This window comes from Bemisia tabaci, chromosome 9 (genome assembly GCF_918797505.1).
Source record: "Bemisia tabaci chromosome 9, PGI_BMITA_v3".
Classification (NCBI taxonomy): domain Eukaryota; kingdom Metazoa; phylum Arthropoda; class Insecta; order Hemiptera; family Aleyrodidae; genus Bemisia; species Bemisia tabaci.
Window position 1 is genome coordinate 36,781,372 of NC_092801.1, and position 19,067 is coordinate 36,800,438.

A 19,067-nucleotide genomic window follows, 5' to 3' on the forward strand; every position below is an offset into this window, starting at 1 on the left:
TTATGAACCTAATCATTCTAAATTATCAATCTTACCTAGTTGAAGAAAACAACTCTTTTAAAGGTATTCACTCGAACTACAACCATTATAATAGTTAACTTGGCTCCACATACAGTTTTTTCAAACTCAAGTTAGTTAGTTAGTTAGTTTTAGTTAACGACGATCAGCATCTAGGCTATGGCTGTTTCGAAAGAGAGATCCAACAGTTTTATTGTTCTGATTTGAATCTATCGAACGATATCCGTAATCTTGAAACTGTCTACAGCACATGTCACGTCATTTGCCCACCATTAATTTACTAACAAAAACCTTTTATTATTCTAAAAGTAGGCTTGAAAATAACAATATGAAAATCAAATGATCATTTAATCAATGGTGCTTCTCAAGTCTCATTTTACTGCTTCAGTTTATAGAGCTTTGAATGATTAGTTCAGGAGTAGATTTTGGACGAACCATTTTCCCGGTTTCTTCCATGCAAGGTATTATTCCACAACAATTAAGTTAAATTACAGATTCCGCAGGATTTTTTTATAAATTTCCGCGGTACTTTTAGCCCCTTAGAAGTTATTCAAGGTATTTGAAAGCAGGCTCTACGTACGTTGTGTCACTTTTTTTCGTTCAGCTTATCCTAATTTGAATGTACATATTTCGGAACTCATAAGCATCGGTGCAAACGTACCTTTATGTTTCATAATTTATGTTTCTTTCCGATGTTCCTTTCCGATTTTATGTTTCTCAATCTCAAAGCTCCAATGAGGTTTTTAATAGAACACCCTAAAATATGACTTTTGCCTGCTTCCATCCCAAAAAGTTACGAGGAAGTAGTGGGTCAACTACGATGCTGTGCTAAGGAAAAACGCCGTATAAGCCTTTAGGAGTTGCCAAATTTCCTTCGGCAAATCACTAATTTTCAGGAAGTTTTTTTAATATTTTCCTGCCGATTTCTCAGATAATTTTGCTCGTAATTTGATCTGAAGTGTCTGAAAATTGCAAGGAAAAATATTCATAACTATCCTTAAAAATAAAAATTTTACCGAAAAAAATTTGGAAACTCTCGAATGTTCATACGGCGTTTTTCCTTAGCACGTCAGTGCACACTCATCGAGAACATATCGCCGATGAAATTACCAGGCCACGTATCTCGTTTGTGGTGTTTCTAAAATGTCTATAAAATTTCCCATTTTATTCTTCTTGAACAAATCAATATCATCTCTTGGAATTTTCACAGCATCTTTATCGCACAGAGAAGCAAAATCGCGAAAGTTTTCAAGAATTGACGTTGAGAAGCTTTCCATTTTTTTAAAAAAAAAAAATACGACAGGAAGTCTGCAACAATGCTAACCTAGATACGTGGTCTGGTAGTTTCACCGTCGATATAACATTTCGTCACCTTTCGGCCAAAGTATCACAAGCGCCATGCGATGTTTGAAAATTACCGCCGCCATTTTATTTTTTTTACAGAGAAATAGTTTGTTGAACCTGTTCGAAAATTTCACCGAATTTGATCGGCAGCACAAAGAAAATTCAGTGGAATTCTCGGACAGCTTCGTTGAACAACTTTTCTGTAAAAAAATAAAATGGCGGCGGAAATTTTTAAACGTCGCATGGAGCTTGTGATACTTTGGCTGGAAAGTGACGATTTCGAGTTAAAAATGATGTGTATGAACAGTTTTAGGGTAGGAGAGCAATCGCCATGTGAAATGGAGTCCTTTAGGATCAAAGGATCTCCATCAATACTATAAGTTCTCGAGCCTCCTAAATTTTCATTTCTGGTAACGCTTAGTTCTGGCGTTCTACTTGGCCGATTTTGATGATTTTTGCGGCTATCAACAGACAATTGTCTTTAGATAAGTGAGATGGTAAAGGTACCAACGGACCTTGGTAAAAACGCCGAGGATTTTTTTTCAGTGCACTGAAAAAAAAGTAGTTAGCGTTGAGAACTAATTTGGTTGGTTCTCGCCAAGTAGAATCAAAATTAGGCTTCAGAACTAATTTATTGTACTGAAGCACCAATCAATTCGCTTCATACGCTGACTTGACTTTACTAGAGCGCGAACCAGAATTGGAAAACAGCACTAGCTGTAAAATTAGCGCTGTGGTAAGACAAATTCACCTTCGGGTCAAACTAATTCGCCCTCAACACTAACTGCCACATTGTCCGTTACATTTATTTAGTTTCGAAAAAGTGGCGTCGGTACAACAGCCTCAATCGCGTCAGCTCGTGAAAATCAATTAAAATGTGAAATTTCGGGCTCGTTTGACAATGTAAATACTCCCGGTATGATTTATAGTGTCCTCTCTTTCTTGAAAACGTTCGAAAGCAACATAAATAAACCTGTTAAGGTTAGAAATCGTCTGTTCAATTCAAAACGTAAACAAGCATGATATTCGTTGGAGTCGTCAATCTTCTATATTAAATTGCGATTAAAGCGTTCCGCGTTCAGTTTATATTTTTACGAAAATCTGTGAACTTACTGCTTACTTCTATAGTTCGTGTTCTCCGTAATTTCAAAAGAATATCTCAAGTGTTCGGACGCCGACATCGGTTGGTCCAGTGGTTAGCGCAACTGATCACAGACCTAGATGTCCCGGGTTCGAATCCCGGCCTCGGTGGCAAGATTTGATGGTCTCAGATCTTGTCACCGTGGAGTGGCATGGATGTTTCTCTTCGTTTCTTCCTTCGTTTCTTCTTTGTACTTCTGTTTCTACTGTTGTTGTAATCTTCCATCATTTAGCGGTGGCTGTTTGTCTACACGACTAAGGCCAATGAACTATACCTAGAGTGCGCAAGCTCTCAAAAAAAAAAAAAAAAAAAAAGAAAAAAAAAAAAATCTTCTTTTCCTGAAAGTATTGTCCAGTTATCATTCGCTAAGCCGTTTTCTCCTCTCTCAGTTTTGAGGTTAGGTTGACCCAACCCTACCGAATGCGAATTAGAGTAGCGGAATTAGTTTCCAGCACTAATAGTGGTTAGTGTACAGAAACCAAAAATCATGTGTGTCAAATCACACAATTTGAGTTAGTGCATAGAAACCATTTTTAGTCATCTGACGCTAACTCATTTTTTTCAGTGTGCGGAACGCTCCGTTTCGTTCGTTCCGTTTCGTTTCAGTCTCGGCCTAAAGTTTGAAATAAATGACAATTTTTCATACGATTCTCATTGGTACAACCGCTCTCAGCCAGAGGGAGATGCGACAAATGAAAGTCGGGTATGAAAATCTTTCCATTTTTTTTCTAGTCGTTCTTTTGACGAAGTGGACCTAAACGAGCGCGAAGCGCCCTCCGCACTAACTCATCATTTTTAACTCGAACTGTTATAATGTTCCTGATATGTATGTAGTTGACCTACTGCTTCTTGGTAATTTTTTGGGGTAGAAGCAGGCAAAAGTCGAGAGGATCTTCAATCAAGTCATCGATTACTTTAATCTTTGGCAAATATTGTCAATAATGTACTCAATTATCTATGGCTCAAAGGCTTTTCTACCTGAAATATAAATCTAACTTGGGCGATGGCTATATCTTCAGATGTTTTTCCGCCCATTTCAACATGCACTCTGTAATTTATCAACTTGTAACAAACTTTAATTTGTCAATTATCAACTTATATGTAATCTTTATACTTTAATCTGTTTAATAAAGATATAGAAAGGGATATCCCCCTGGATATTAAAAAAAAAAAAAAAAAAAAAGTCATCGATGATTAGCACGCACCGTTGTCACGTTGTGCATTGTGCATTCTAGCCAGAGCAAAACAACGCAGGAGTTCGACTCGCGCAAAAGCTACCCCATATCTGGCCTAACCTACTCGCGCCACCCTCGCTAAAGACCCCTAATTTTTTACCTGATTTTTTATCAACTTCCGTAATGAAGTTAATCCCGAAATCAGGAAGCCTACCAGATTCGGATCGTAATCCTGAAAGTTACAAAAATATTCATAAATGGAACCCTTCAACTATTTTTGTTTATACGAGTATTATGTTTAACAATCTTCTGTAGGCAAGGAACCGCACTGGACACTAATACATCTTGTAAGGTCTCACTAACTCAACATTTCTCAATACTTGTATGCAGTTAACAACTCAATAAGTAAACACAATAATAAAACACTCAACAATATGCACAATAAAAACTTCCAAAAAAGCTCTTGCTGAGGTGGGAGGTCGTTTTTCCTAATTTTTTTTCTTACGTCAGGTTTTCCCAATACTTTTTTCCCACTCTTTTTAAGACATTTAAGACTCTACAATACGGATCAACATTGCTTCATCAACGAAATACATGCTGCCCAAACTCAAGGGTACATCATATATCTTCTTTCCTGTTACTGATTTCGGCTGCATCCACACAAACTAATTGATAACAATAGCAGTTTTAAACTTCTATGTTTACTTATGGACAGAGCACTTGACCACCCACATTATTGTCATATTATTATTTCGCTACATTATTTTTCTGTGACCTGTGAGTAAAACACCTAAGACCCAACTATTAACGAAGAAAATAATTCGAGATAACCACTAATGACTTTTGCCCTACTAATAATGAAATTTTTTACTCCTATTATCTTCTGAATCTGAAAAATCTTCAGTTTGACTTTTTTGCATCCAAAAAGAATATCTTATTATTCTCTTCTTTAACGTCTACCCATGTAATAATTATTGTCATTTTTCTCCAGTCACCATTCTATGTTATCATTGACTTTAGCAGAGTATTGAACCAGAAATTGTATTATTTTCATATCGATAATTAAAACCAAAATTTACGTCGAATCTGCTGCCGTTACGGGAAGAAAAAGGACGTTCAAATACATCACATTTTCTGAAAAATGAATTGTTATATACAAAGGAAAGTTAGCAACTACATGGGTGGAATCGCACCTCTTAATTTGTTATCAAGTTTTATCTCTACCTAATTACCCTTTATGCCCTGGCATAAAGGGTATGCACTCTTAACCTTTGTTATTTCTTTTACCATGATTTTTGTTAACACTCCCCTTTATAATCATATTCAGCCTTCAGGACTAGGTCCTGTCTTCCCAGTTTTAAACTTGCTTTTTATCGATACATTGCCTAGTTTTGACCCCCCCCCCAAAAAAAAAAAAAAAAAAAAGAAAACATGAAGGAAAGTTGACATCTCCGTGAAGAAAACTTCAAACTGACGCCAAAAGATTTCATCACAGCATTCACAGCCTGCCAAATGAGATCAAAGGAATCGGACCTTTAAACCATAATCCGTAACCATATAGCTATAAAATATGTTTTGGTAGCAGGTCGACTCCTTGACACAACATTCATTTTCCTCAGCGTTACAAAAACTTGCCGAGGATGATATTTTTGTCCCGTCGTTAAGGGTCCAATTTTTCTTTGAGGGGAGGGGGGAGGCACTGACGAAACGAGTTTACGTTGCGCACGTACAGAGGGACGAGGACATTCCGTAGTGCACTCACTCATTTAATATGCAGATTTTTTTTCTAATAAAAAAAAAAAAAAAAACACGCTTGAACAAAGATCACCATGTTCAACACCGATAAATGCACTAGTCGTGGAGGAGTAAAATGTTTCCGACGACACTTTCAAAAGTAGACGCGAATAACTGTTATTTCCTATACCGCGATCACATAAGATCACACTCGATTTACAAAGTTTTTAAATCGGAGGAAAACTGAGTGGGACTCCTGGGCCTCCGTGGGAGAGTAATGGGGTGTAGCGTCTTACGCCCACGCGTTTCATACGAACCTTAAGCGTCAGCTGTCAGTCATTTTTATAGGTAATCCACGCGTGGCAGTGGTGAGGCGTGAATGATCGATTATCGAATTTTACCTATTTGAACGTATGGTTACGAATCGATTAATAAGGTGTTACCCTGTTTGTCGATCGTTCTCATAGGTTTAAATGGTGGATTAATCGATATATCGCAATGCACGCCACGCCACTGACACGTGTACATCGTTGATAAAAATGTGGTGCTCTGTGATTGGTCGAAATGTCGAAAAATATTAAGAAGAATTTTATCTATTTGAAGGTATGGTCACGAATCGATTAATCAGGTGTTACCCTGTTTGTCGATCGTTCTCATAGGTTTAAATGGTAGATTAATCGATATATCGCAATGCACGCCACGCATCTGACACGTGTACATCGTTGATAAAAATGCGGTGCTCTGTGATTGGTCGGAATGTCGAAAAATATGGCAACTTTGGTGGTGAGCAACGCCGGCCGATCAGGTTTCGATGTCGGACCTGATAACCAGATCCATGCTAACGATAAAGAACGTTACGCTGCGGTTATCAGTGGCGTGGTCTGCGATATATCGATTGATATGTCATTTAAACCTATGGAAAAAGATCGATTATCAGGGTGTTCGCAGTGAACCCCTTACTAATCGATTCTTTACCATAGCTTCTAATGGGAAAATGTCGATAGTCGAACGTTCACGCCTCGCTGCTTGCGGTTACATAACGAGCCCTGGTGGCGTATAAGCCCCATTACCGAATGAGTGACGATGGATTTTGATAAGAACAACGAGATAAAGTATCATGATTTCCGTCGTCACGAGGAGCCTCTGAAAAAAGGGGCCCTTTTCCCTTTTGAGCGGTCGATTCGGCCATTGAATCGAGGTTTAAATGAAATTTTGTAATGATAACACAAAACTCAAAAACAAATTTCAGTATGAATAACATAGGAATAATTGAATCAGTGAGAACGAAAACACACCAACTCGAAAAAATGAAAATAATCAAGACAGGCGCAAAACTGCACAGAAGGTGAAGATGTTAGTCTAAGAAAAATATTTTTAGTGCCGAAAGACAAGTACCTAAGGATACTTTACAGATGCAAGTTGGAAAAGATGCCCTAACTTCAATGATCTTTATGAAAATTGACTGTCTTTTATGAAAATTGAAAATTTTCAGGTTACCGTGTTGGTGTGTTTTCGTTCTCACTGATTCAATTGAGGCGTTGGGCACAGAAAGGTATTTCTTGGTTGCGGTGTCTCAAAATCTTCTCTGCTAATTTATATTTTAGAGAAGAGACTATTCAGTGAATTGTCTGAAATTTGTCCTTTTCAGCATTGTAAAATCATGAGGAAAATTCGGTAAAAGTTTCGACGAATTCCACACAAATTCCTCTAATTACATTGGATGGAACGCTAACGGAGATTCTGAGACACCGCACTGAAAAAAAAAATCTCGGTGTATTTACTAAGAAAAGGGTGAAATTACCAAGAATTCAGGGTTCTATTTGATCCCAGTTTTTTCTTGGTAAGATTACCATTTATGGAATTGGTAATTTTACCGAGAAATCTCGGTAAAATTTTTGAACTTTCTCGGTAACTTTACTGAACCTTGGTAAAAACGCCAATATTTTTTATCGACTGTGGTAGAATTACCGAGAAAAAATGGCAAAGTTATCGGGAATTGATTACCAATGAAAGTGGTATTCTTACCTGAAAAAAAAACAATAAAAATACCAGTTTTTAGGTAAGCGTACCAGTCTGTCTCGGTAAAATTACCAATAATTGGTAAAAAAAAGTGAGGTGGTAAAGGTACCAACAGACCTTGGTAAAAACGCCGATAATTTTTTTTCAGTGTAGTTACGAATTTTGGAACTTTTGAGATTTTCCTAGATTTTCCCCGGAACTTTTGAAATTACCGAAAGGTCCTCGGATCTTTTGCATTTTCCGGAACTTTAGAAAAAATCTGAAGAGAATCTCGGAAATTTTGCCGGCCATGAAATGGGGGTAACAGGGTTTCCGATTGGCTGTCATTTCGGCAGGCAATGAAGGCCAAGATACACCAGCAAGTTACCAAGTGTCTCGAGTCCGATTGTCAATGTAGCGAGAACTTTAATTAGGGGTTAACTTGACGCTTGTTCGATATCCAAGGAGCTTGGCCTCAATTTCATCGCGGATAGACGGTCATAGCAGTCGTTTATTTCAATAAACATGCATCACTCATAAAAGTAATCGATCGTTTGTCGATTCCAAGTCCTTTGAAAAATGATTCGCCATAAATTTACGATCGACCTAATGCAAATCTCGGGGTTGATGATCCCAGCGAATCAATTGTTAAACGGATATCGAATTTGCTTGATCGATAACTTCCTACCTTAAAAATGCAATAAATCGATCCAGGTCATTCGATATCGATTCAAAAATCGAGCTGCAGATGGATGCAAGCATGCCCGCATAGCCGGACAGGATATATTTCCCGATTCCTCGAGTATCTTTCACGCAGGTCGATGATCGTTCAGATATCTTTCTGCGGCCGAACTCGTTGTAGAAAAATTCAAACCGCGATTTTACCGGGTGAATTCACATACGGATGAGACTGTTCCTCCTGCGGTTTTGAGCGTGTGTGAAATTTCCGGAATGTCACCTAAGTCCAGAGCTAGTATTCTGTTTTTCGGTGTTATGTGTGTGATTATCCATGCGACAGACGGAGGGTGCGCTAGGAGTCCTGCAATTTATTCTGGCGCTCAGGTGTGGAGGGTCATCGCGAAAGATGCTTTCAACATGACAAAATTCGAAAATTTGCGGAAGGAACTCTGTAAGTAATTGAAAAGATGCAAATCGATGGTGTGGGTCCCCAACCACGCATCAAGTTTGCGGTGTTTGAAAATCCCGGCTCTTATACACTGGAGAAAAAACACATTGTATCTAGAGTCCAGACTCTTGAAAACATTGGCAAGAAAAAAGACTCTTGATTCAAGCAGATTTAAGCATAAATCAAAAGGAAATCCGCTCAAATTAAGAGGCTTAGTTCTTGATTTAAGCTTTAATCTGATTGAATTAAGAGTACTTTTTCTTGTCGATGTTTTTAAGAGTCTGAACTCTAGATCCAAGGTGTTTTTTTCCAGTGTATGATTTTTTCCAAGGAGAACAAATCGACATCATTCCTTGAAATTTTTACTGAATTTTTCTTCGCACAGAGATGAAATATCACAGCAGATTTTGAGAATTGCCGTTGAGAGGTTTTCCGTTTAAAAAATCAAGCACGAAATTTTCTGAGAATTTTGATTATTCGAACGAAAGACGTAATAAATTTGTTAATTTTTACCTTTTAATTTTTGAAGTCATGAATAAACGAGAGGAAAAATTTAGAGAGAAAAAGTATTATGAAAATCGAGACAAGATGGTGAAGGTAAGAATGAAGAAATCGTGAAGTATCCAAATCTTGCCGTTTCTCTAGCGACGCTGAAGAAGGGGGACCCTCTGTTTCAAAGCATGAAAGTAAGTCTTCGACGTCGCAAACTGAGATACGTGGTCTCAGACTTATACCGTCGAAATTTTTATGACTATCCACAGGAAAAGGTATTTTAGTTCACGGTGGCAAAGTTTTCAACAGAACGATGTCGTCGAGATGGATCAGAAAATCTGGACATTTTGATAGAGAACTTTCTTTGGTGTCCTTTAGAGTAGGTAAGTCGGCGAGTTGTTTAATACGTTTTTGCGCCAAAAGAGAGGGTAAAGTCGCATTCTGATCCGGTGAATTTACTGATGGCATTGATCAAATGTTTCACTTTTTTCCCCTATTTCGAAGTTTTCTCTTGGGAAGGGGGGGGGAGGCTGCTGTAAGATGTCAGTTCAGAGTATAATTCATAATTCTGAAATCCAGGGTTCAGTGGTCACCTTTTAGAATTGATTTGTTGAACAATTTTTTATCGCCTAAATAGACTGTACAGTATCCGGCTTCAAAAACTGAACCATGCTGTCTTGGTGTGGAAGAGGGGGGAGGGGGGGGTAGAGAGATTTGGACACGCACAAAAGAGAGGTAGACTTTGAAAATTCACTTTTCTAGGACTCGAGCGAACCAAATTTGATTTTTCTTTTCTCTTTAGAAAACTGCAAGAAGTGGCCTTAAGAATTGGTTTACCAATTTTCTCTATTCGTAATACTTCTGAAAGGAAACTCTTCAAAGTTACTTTTTGAATTACATAAGTGCATCATAGGGTCACTGGTATACGAACAAAAATTAGGAACATATTTTGTTCGCATTGTTAATTTAAAATTAATCATTTTAAACATTAAAAAAAAATTATCATTGCTTGCTCATTCAATTTTTTTAAATTTAAATTTCTGCAAGCTGCTAAGGTAGTGCACCATACAAAAGCGGGCTATGACTTGCTCGTTGGCTCGGAAATGTTGGAACACGCAAAAAAACTTCTCGCATATTTGAAATTGGATTATAAAGTGCTCATCGATGACTTGGCTCAAAAGATTAAAACTTACAACCCCAAAATTACTCCGGAGGATATGAAACTACAGGAAGAACAGGGTAAGTTCAAAGATTGTTGAAAGTAAAAACAGCTTTGCAAAATGTTCACGTTTCATAAAAATCTTTAGGATAAATGTACGGAAGACAATTCAACTTTTTGAAAATATACCGTTTAAAGCACAAAACATTGTGGTTGATTGAAACTGAAAGTTAAGCAGCTCTCAAGCAACGTGGAAAAAATAAATAATACCTAGTTTTCACAATACTCATGTCTATTTTAGGGCTTACCTCAATTTGTAGTCTCAGTAACAATGCTAATTTTACTGTACAATTATTTTGGTCAAGGTAACGACGCCGCATTTTAATTAAACCAAAGCGACTAGACTGTCACCTCAAAATCAACATTTTTACCCTGACTGGAAAAAGTCGAGCTTGACATCAAAGCAAGAGACATAATTATTGTAAAAGTTAGACTTTCTCTTTCTTCGTGTAGATGTAATAAGTTGCAACTCCTCTGGAAAAATGACTCATGATTCGGTTTCAGGACAATCCGTCAACGATTTTTTGTCCGCGTGCCTGTTTTGTCCAGTAGTTTACGTCCACGCGTTAAATAAGAGTTGTGTTGAAAGAAACTATACAACAATGAATCTAAAAGGGGGAAAAACCAAAAGATAAAAGACATAATTAAAGTGCTTTGAGGATCATTACATTTGACACGGAACCACCTCAATATTTACAAAACACATTTTATATTTTCCTTTCACAAATTTTTTTCCATCAATTTTAATGAGAAAAATTCATGCAGAATGTGCAAAAATTTCAAAATCATGAGCTGAAAAACGCCGACTCCGCGATTTTAAATATTAGAGCCGAACACAGAGCGGAGCGGCGTGCTACCGGCACGAAACACGCACTAACGCCTTCAAACCTAAGGGAACACTTCACGCATTGCGCAATGCTTGAAGTATTCCCTTAGGTTTGTAGGCGTCAATGCGCGTTGGGAGATGGCCAGTCTCACGCCACGCCGCGCCGCAGCGTGCCACGGCGCTTCAAATAACTATTTCACAACAGAGGTGTTGCACAATATCAAACGAAATTGAAGGCGCTTTAACATTTTAAGAATGATAGGCATCCTTCAAGAGCACGGAGCTTTCCTCGCAAAATAAATAAAGGTACTACAGCACGAATTCCCCTGCCGAAAAAAACACGTGGACATAAACTACTAGAAGAACCAGGTGTGCGGACAAAAAATCGGTGTTGAAATGTCATTGAACCCTTGATTCTCAAAAGGAAAATACAAAATTTTCTTTCTCCGCATTGAAAAATCGGTGGTCATTTGCTTTGAAAATTTCCCTCGGCTCGAATTTGAAACGGAACAATCGCAGATGTCTGCAATTAAGGTCGTGGAAATCCTTCGTAGAATGAGTAAAATTCCAGTTATTGTTTTCATTTTCCAATTTTCATGATTTTTTACGCAAGATAGGTATAGACTATATTCTCACGACGATTCTTCGTGATTATCGCAACCTAGACAGCCTCTAATTATTCGCTATTAATCCTAAAATTAAGAAATTAGTTAAAACCTTAAGCTTCCTTCTTTATTGTTTAATTTTTTAGGATACAACTTCACGTTTAAGTACTATCACTCGCTAGAGGACATGCACGAATACCTCGATCACCTCAGCACGACCTATAAGGACTTCGTTTCAACTCAAGTGATAGGAAAATCTATAGAGGGAAGAGATCTGAAAGTATTGACAATTTCAAGTGGAGATCCAACAGCACCAGGCTTTTGGATCGATGCAGGTAATACTGCAAGTTTGCTCAGTATGATCATTACTCAAATCAAAATTATCATAATGAACTCAGCACTACAGGCGGATCTAGACACTTTGAAAGGGGGGGGGGGGTCAAAGGAGGGTTTGGGGAGTTTCATCCAAGTTTTGGAAATTTTAAAGCAGCTAACATGCAATTTGCGAGTCAATTTTGTCATGAATAATTACCAATTATCGTCATCCTTCCTTTTTGTAGTTGCTGCACTTATGCGCCTTGTACTCTGAGCCCCTCAATTTCAATTCATTATTCGATTGATAGTAAGTGGTATTTAGCGTTTGGTTTAAATCGTTATGAACCGATCTGCGTTTTTCTCGAATTTTCCGATTTTTGTCTCCAAACTTTGCTCACAAATGCAGGGTCAATTTTAACCCTTTGCGAGTAATAATTGCGTGATTAGTTTGGAAGTGAGCGGCTTATCTAAGCAGAGGCATCAGTTTAATTGTATTTTCAAAGTAAACTCTTTCCCAGACAAGTTTGCCGTTTTTTGCAGAAAAAGCTGATTGGGCATCTACGCAAGCAGCGATGACGTGGCGTGAATTGCGATATATCGATTGTTATACCATTAGAACTCAAATTAAAGAATCGATTATTAAGGTGTTCGTTGCAGACACCCTGTTTATCGATCCTTTCCCATAGGTTTAAATGGCCCATCAATCGATATATCGCAAAACACGCCACGCCACTAGTAAGCAGATGAAAAGTCTAAACTTATCTGAGATGAAGTCTTTCTAGGCGGTTTAGCTCCGGAAAACTTATCGTGAGAAGTTAAGAAAACGTAGTGGAGGAATAGTTTGCAAGACAGAGGCGGGAAACTCTTAAAGAGCTTTCATGTGCTCTGATGTGAATAAATTGTGGCAAACTATGATGTCACCGTCATATTTGTAGCAAAATGAGTCGTTAGATTCTAGACAAGGTGTGATGGATTAAAACATACATACACAACATATACAGTACATACACTACATCCTTTATACATCCCGTGTATGCACTGAAAATAAATTTTGTGCTTTTGACCCAACGTTGGACGTCATTTTGCATTTTGGAACTAAAATTTCTGACTCATATGTAAAAGCACCAATCTGCAAAGAGAAACTATTGGCAAGTACGTTATTTCTAAGGTGACCCAAAAATTGTAGTTCCTCATGGCAAAATGTAGTCCAGCTCAATCCATGTAGATTTCTGAAGTTCTCTTCTCCTGAAGGTGCTTCGGTTGAAAATTGTGGACCTCGTGAAGGCAACCGAAGTATCAAAGCCCTTTCGATGTGTGACCTAAACTTCGGCAGCTGGACCTCAGGTTCTTGGATGTACGATCTGAAAACTTCAGAGATCCATACGAGCTGAACTTCGGGTCCCATATACGAAGTTTTTTTCTACGTGCATTGCAGTGCTGCCATTTCCCGACATTAATTTTGAATTTCCGAACATTTCTAATACTCAGAACTTTTCCCGGAATTTTCAGCTATTTTCAGAATTTTTCCAGAAGTATGAGGTGTTTTGTTAGTTTGACCAGCTACTTGCTCAAATTTGACGATCTTTGGATCTACAAATACATCGCGGGCGTACATCGGAAATTTTTCCCAGAACTTTTGAAAAAATCAGAATTTTTCCCGGAACTTCGGGAAATCGGTATTAATTCCGACAACCTCGGAATTTTATGTAAATTATAATGGCAGCGCTAGTTTGTCGATTTGAATTAGATAAAACTTCTCACGTACATCGGCGGATCCAGCGAATTGGCAACATTTCTTTTCTCCGTTTAAACCTATGGAAATATATCGATTATTGAAGAGGCCAGGTGCTCCGAAAAGAATCGATTATTTAACATAGGTTTAAACGGAGGGAATCCGGTGTTGTTAATTGAGAATTTGCAGGTGTCTGAAATTATGTGTAAGTTTCATCTTCAAAATGGGACTTCTAGGAAAACTAATTACGAGGATATCCTTGGTTTCAAAATTGAGCAATTATTGGAGAAGATATTTCAGAATAACCTAATTTGCTAAAATACATGTGTTTAAATGAAAAATGCCGCCATATGACGTCTTAAGGCGGCAAATTTTCTCACTTTTAAATTAATTTTTCCCCAATTTCCCATGCCAGAAAAAATTATGAAAAATACCGCGAACTCACCTCTTTAAACACTTTCGGATAAAGTATTAAAAAATTTTCATGCAAATTCTCTATTGTCTATAATTCGATTGCGTTTTGCAAAGAGGAACCAAGAGCATTCCAATTTTGTTTGGATTATGCGACTTACATTCTTCGCAATAAAAGTACTACCTTTCAAAAACAAACACTACGAAACACATTACCAAATTTGCGGCAATTTTAGAGAATTGCGGCTTGATCGAGGCAGCCGCGTTCGGAAATCTCGGCTCTTGATGCCAAATTTTTCGAAAAATATTAGTGACATCGGAAAGTTTTTGGTTCTTTTTTGCAAAATGCAATCCGATTAGTCTATTCGGTGATTTGTACCTCTTCACTGGAAAAAAACACATTGTATCTAGAGTCCAGACTCTTAAAAACATCGACAAGAAAAAGTACTCTTGATTCAATGAGAATCTAGCTTAAATCAAGAGCCAAGCCTCTTAATTTAAGCGGATTTCGTTTTGATTCAAGCAAAAATCCGATTGAATCAAGAGTATTTTTTCTTGTCAATGTTTTCAAGAGTCTGGACTCTAGATTCAATGAGTTTTTTTTCCAGTGTTGCATTTTTGGAGAGGACAAAGAACATCTTTTTGTGTGCAAATTCTCCATTGCCGGATCCGCCTCTGCTAACTTTTTCACAGGAATTCACGCCAGGGAGTGGATCGCCCCCACGACGGCGATATACATCGCCAGGGAATTGGTGGAGCGCAGGGAGACCCTGCCGTCAGCGCTGAAAAAAATCAACTTCTTCATCTTGCCGGTCGTCAACCCTGATGGATACGAGTTCTCTCGCTCGAAGGATTCACACAGATTGTGGCGTAAGAATCGGAACCCGAACAACAATCGCGAGGACATCCCTTGCTATGGGGTGGATCTTAATCGAAACTTCGATATGGAATGGGGCGTCTCGGGCTCGAGTGACGACCCCTGCGCTGACGTGTACAAAGGCCCCACCCCCAACTCTGAACTCGAAACGCAGGCTGTTACTAATTTTGTTTCGAGGATTCCACGGATTAAGGTAAGTCTTTCTTGACTTCGTCACCTTCTGGCCGAAGTATCACCGAAAATGTAGACCGAGTATGGCCGAAAATAAAGTATGGTAACGGCTACAGTAAGCCTACTTGATTTTTTACACAGTATGATACTATTTAGTGAAAATTACCAGAATGGAGATGTTGCATGTGTGAGGAATTTGAAATTTGACTGTTGATTCTTTTGTAAAAGTTCGCGAGAAACACAATGGTTCCACTGGTTTTCTCTGAAATCAACTCCCAAGCTCAAAAAAAGCTCTCAAGTGAAGGCCAAAATGGAGGGGATATCCCACGCTATCCTGAGAGTCCACCTCTACATCAACACAAACTCTCCATGCAAAGATAGGGAACAAATACATTAGCAGTGATGCCGTGTTTTCAGTTTTGGAGTCTCCAAATAAAGTGGCAGCCCTGTCAACGTATTTGCTCCCTATCTTTGCATGAAGAGTTTGTCTTGATGTAGAGGTGGACTCCCAGGATAACGTGGGATATCCCCGGCCATTTCGGCCTCAACTTGAGAGCTTTTTTGAGCTTGAGAGTTGAATTCAGAGAAAACCAGTGGCACAATCGTGTTTCTTGTGAACTTTTACATAGGAATCAATAGTCAAATCGCAAATTCCTCACACATGCAACATCTTTATTATGGTAGTATTCACCAAAATTCAGATGATTTTTACCACAATATGGTAAATGCTACCATACAATCTGAGAGTAGATTACCACACTTGGATCACTGTGTCTAAGTATGGTAAAATCTACTATATTTATTTTTAGTGCAAGTGCCATGCGACGTTTCACATTTCCGCCGCCATTTCATTTCCTTCAGAAAAATACTAGGTTGAATCTGTTCAAAATGTTTACGGAATTTTACCGGCAGCACAAAGACAATTTTTAGACAGCTTCGTTAAACAATTTCTCTGAAAAAAAAAAGACGGGTTGCAACAATCGTAATGATAAATCATTATGGATTATTTGAGCTCACAGGTTGGCTGCCTGCCTTTTTAGACCCTAAAAGCTCCATGACCGAACCTTCAAAATTACCTACAAGTCCGTTCTTATCTCCACACTCAGAGTTGCACGCGTAAAATGAAGCATATAAAAGATTGAACATTTCCGTAAAATATTCCATGAAATTTCATGAAACTGAAATATTTTATATTGTTCAGGGGCTAGAGTATACAACCCGCACCAAAGCACACACAAATAGAAGAATGTCACAATTTTTAAATTTTGCGCAACATGAAAAAGAACCGGTATCTTTCAATATCTTTCATAAATTTCTGAAATCTCATGGAATGTTTCACGTGAAATTTCAAGATTTTATTTTTCACGAAAAATTGCAACCCTGTCTTCACTCCCTAAACTCTCTTTCGAAGCTTTTTATCTAGTCTCTCTCCGTCAGTCGAATTTTATAAAACTGAAAATGTGTATGCTTGCATATTTCAGGCTTCCGTATCACTTCACTCCTACAGTAATCTGATCCTGTACCCGTTCGGGTACGCTGGAGGACAGTATCATCCGAATCATGAAGAACTTCATAGGGTTGGGGTGGTGGTAGCCCAAAGAATAAAGGCTCTGTCAGGCAATAACTACGGCGTACAGTCCTCTGGAGACTGGTATGTCGCATCCGGTAGGTATTTTTTCTGTTTATTGTTTTGTGAATCACAGAAAAAATCATCTTGCTGATTTAACAATGCGATAGCTAAAAAAAGTGACTGCAAAGTTTCAATGTAGATTTTACAACACAAAAATGCTACTTTAACTTTCCCCGCGGTTAAATTAGCTTACAATATGGGGTAAAGTAGCATTTTTTTGTTGCAAAATCTACGTTGAAACGTTGTAGTCACTTTTTTTTAGCAACTGAATTGTTAAACCAGCAACTTAATATTTTCCGTGAGGAAATGGCACTCCCGAGACTACTTAGAGACCAAAACAAATTCCAGAGAAATAATATTGTTAGAAAATGAAACGTAGTCGAAATTTTGCAATGATACAAAACTCAGTACAAGAATTGCAATGTTTGTCAAGCTAGCTGCCTTAAACTGCCGAACTATCTTTGGCGAGTATCCAGCTGTACCACAACTGGAAAAAAGGAAAATTATTATCTTCAAATTAGGTTAATTTGACCGTAAGTTTTCCACTTATCGTCCTTGAAAAACTTTTAAACCCTCAGATCCTGCCGCGGCTCAACACTGAAAATTTAATTTAATTAAAAATTAAATTTAATTTATTTTACAAATTTAATTTAATTGGATTTAAAAATTAAATTCATGAAATTTATTCATTACATTTAATTCAATTTAATAATTGAATTGAATTGAATTGAATTTAATAATTGAATTGAATTGATTTTAATAATTAAATTTAATGTAATTTAATAATTAAATTTAAATTAATTTAAAATTTTCTGTTTGCGATTTCAGGTGATTCCGCCGATTGGGCTGCCTCGAGAGGGATTCCTTATGTTTTCACCATGGAATTGAGCGACTGTGATAATATACTAGATGGTTCGTGCTTCATTCTTCCACCATCGAAAATCATTCCGATCGGGAAAGAAGGCTTCGAACTTATCAAAGCAACAGCGGAAGCCATTTTAGAGTCTTCTCATCCAAAAATAGCAATGATACCACAGGAAGACTCGATGACTACATCAGACAGCTTTTGTGACAAGGAGGAGTAAAAACTGTAAGAGTCCTTACAGACTTGTAAAGGGCTTCACCTTGGGTCATCATGTTATAATCATGGAACGATTCCGCTACCTTCGAACAAACTATGAACCTAAAACTGGACGTATTTATGCTAAAAGGAACTATGTGGGAGTGAAAAGATGGGGTGTGCTCGCGGAAGCTGCGTAAGAAACAATGTAAAAGTGGATAAAGCTCCTTTTGAGAAAATGGAAAAGCGGGATTTTCTATTAAATCAAAAGGAACTGAGCGCTAACTCGTGAGCCGAGGGCATGTGACAAGAGCGTTGTGGACAGGGATCATAAGTTAAAAACTGATGACGTCATTCTTGTCGCGGCTCGTCGCGCCCGGTCCTCACCACTGACGTCACTGGCGCTTTTAAAGTCCCATTCATTCTTATGGCCCGAGCACCAACGAGCACACCTCATTTTTCCACTTGCACATAGTTCTATTTCGCGTGTACGTCCAACTATTTTCTCATTCTGTATTAAATTGCTTCAATATATTTCCTCGAATTCTTACTCATATTGTCACTTTTGTCTTGTACATACAAACATCGTCACCTTCCGGCCAAAGTATCACAATCGCAGTGCGACGTTTCAAAATTTTCGCCGCAAATTTAGTTTTCTACAGAGAAATAATTTTTCGACGAAGCTGTCCAACAATGTCACTGAATTTTCGTTGTGCTGCCGCTAAAATTCAGTGAAATTTTCGGTCAGCATCGTCGCACAATTTCTCTGTAAAAAAAAATAAATTGGCGGCGTTAATTTTGAAACGTCGCATGACGCTTGTAATACTTTAGCCGGAACATGACGACATGTCGCTTTAAAGTACTCTATGACACGAAACCGCTAATGTCCACAATCAAACCCCAACCTTCCAGGTTGTTTTGTAACGGCTTATTTTTCAAAGACAGCTTCTGTGATATACTAAGCTATCTAATTTCAATTTTGAAATATCAATAAAACGCATATAAGAACGTATTATGGAGGAAGGATGTATTTCTCTTCAGAGCTATGAGATGGGGTTTTTTAATTTCTTACAAGGGAAAAAGTCGCTAAGTTCGCTACCATGAACCGCAGTGCGATGTTCTATATCGGCTTCTCTATTCGGTTCACGTATCTGGAGTTTGGGTTCTAGTTACAGTATTCGCAGTTCATGCAA

At 38.0% G+C, this 19,067-nt stretch overlaps 2 protein-coding genes across 2 annotated transcripts in view; one reads left to right on the forward strand and one right to left on the reverse strand.

The window, feature by feature from the left end:
• The window catches only part of prom (prominin), a 123,734-nt gene that overhangs the window by 57,974 nt on the left and 46,693 nt on the right, over positions 1 to 19,067 (reverse strand). The window lies entirely within an intron of this gene.
• LOC140225439 (carboxypeptidase B-like) lies at positions 10,132 to 17,938 on the forward strand. Its single transcript, XM_072304369.1, has 5 exons — positions 10,132 to 10,267; positions 11,825 to 12,013; positions 14,830 to 15,206; positions 16,666 to 16,849; positions 17,643 to 17,938. The coding sequence occupies exons 1-5, from the start codon at positions 10,132 to 10,134 to the stop codon at positions 17,897 to 17,899; spliced, it is 1,143 nt and encodes a 380-aa protein (XP_072160470.1). The 3' UTR covers positions 17,900 to 17,938.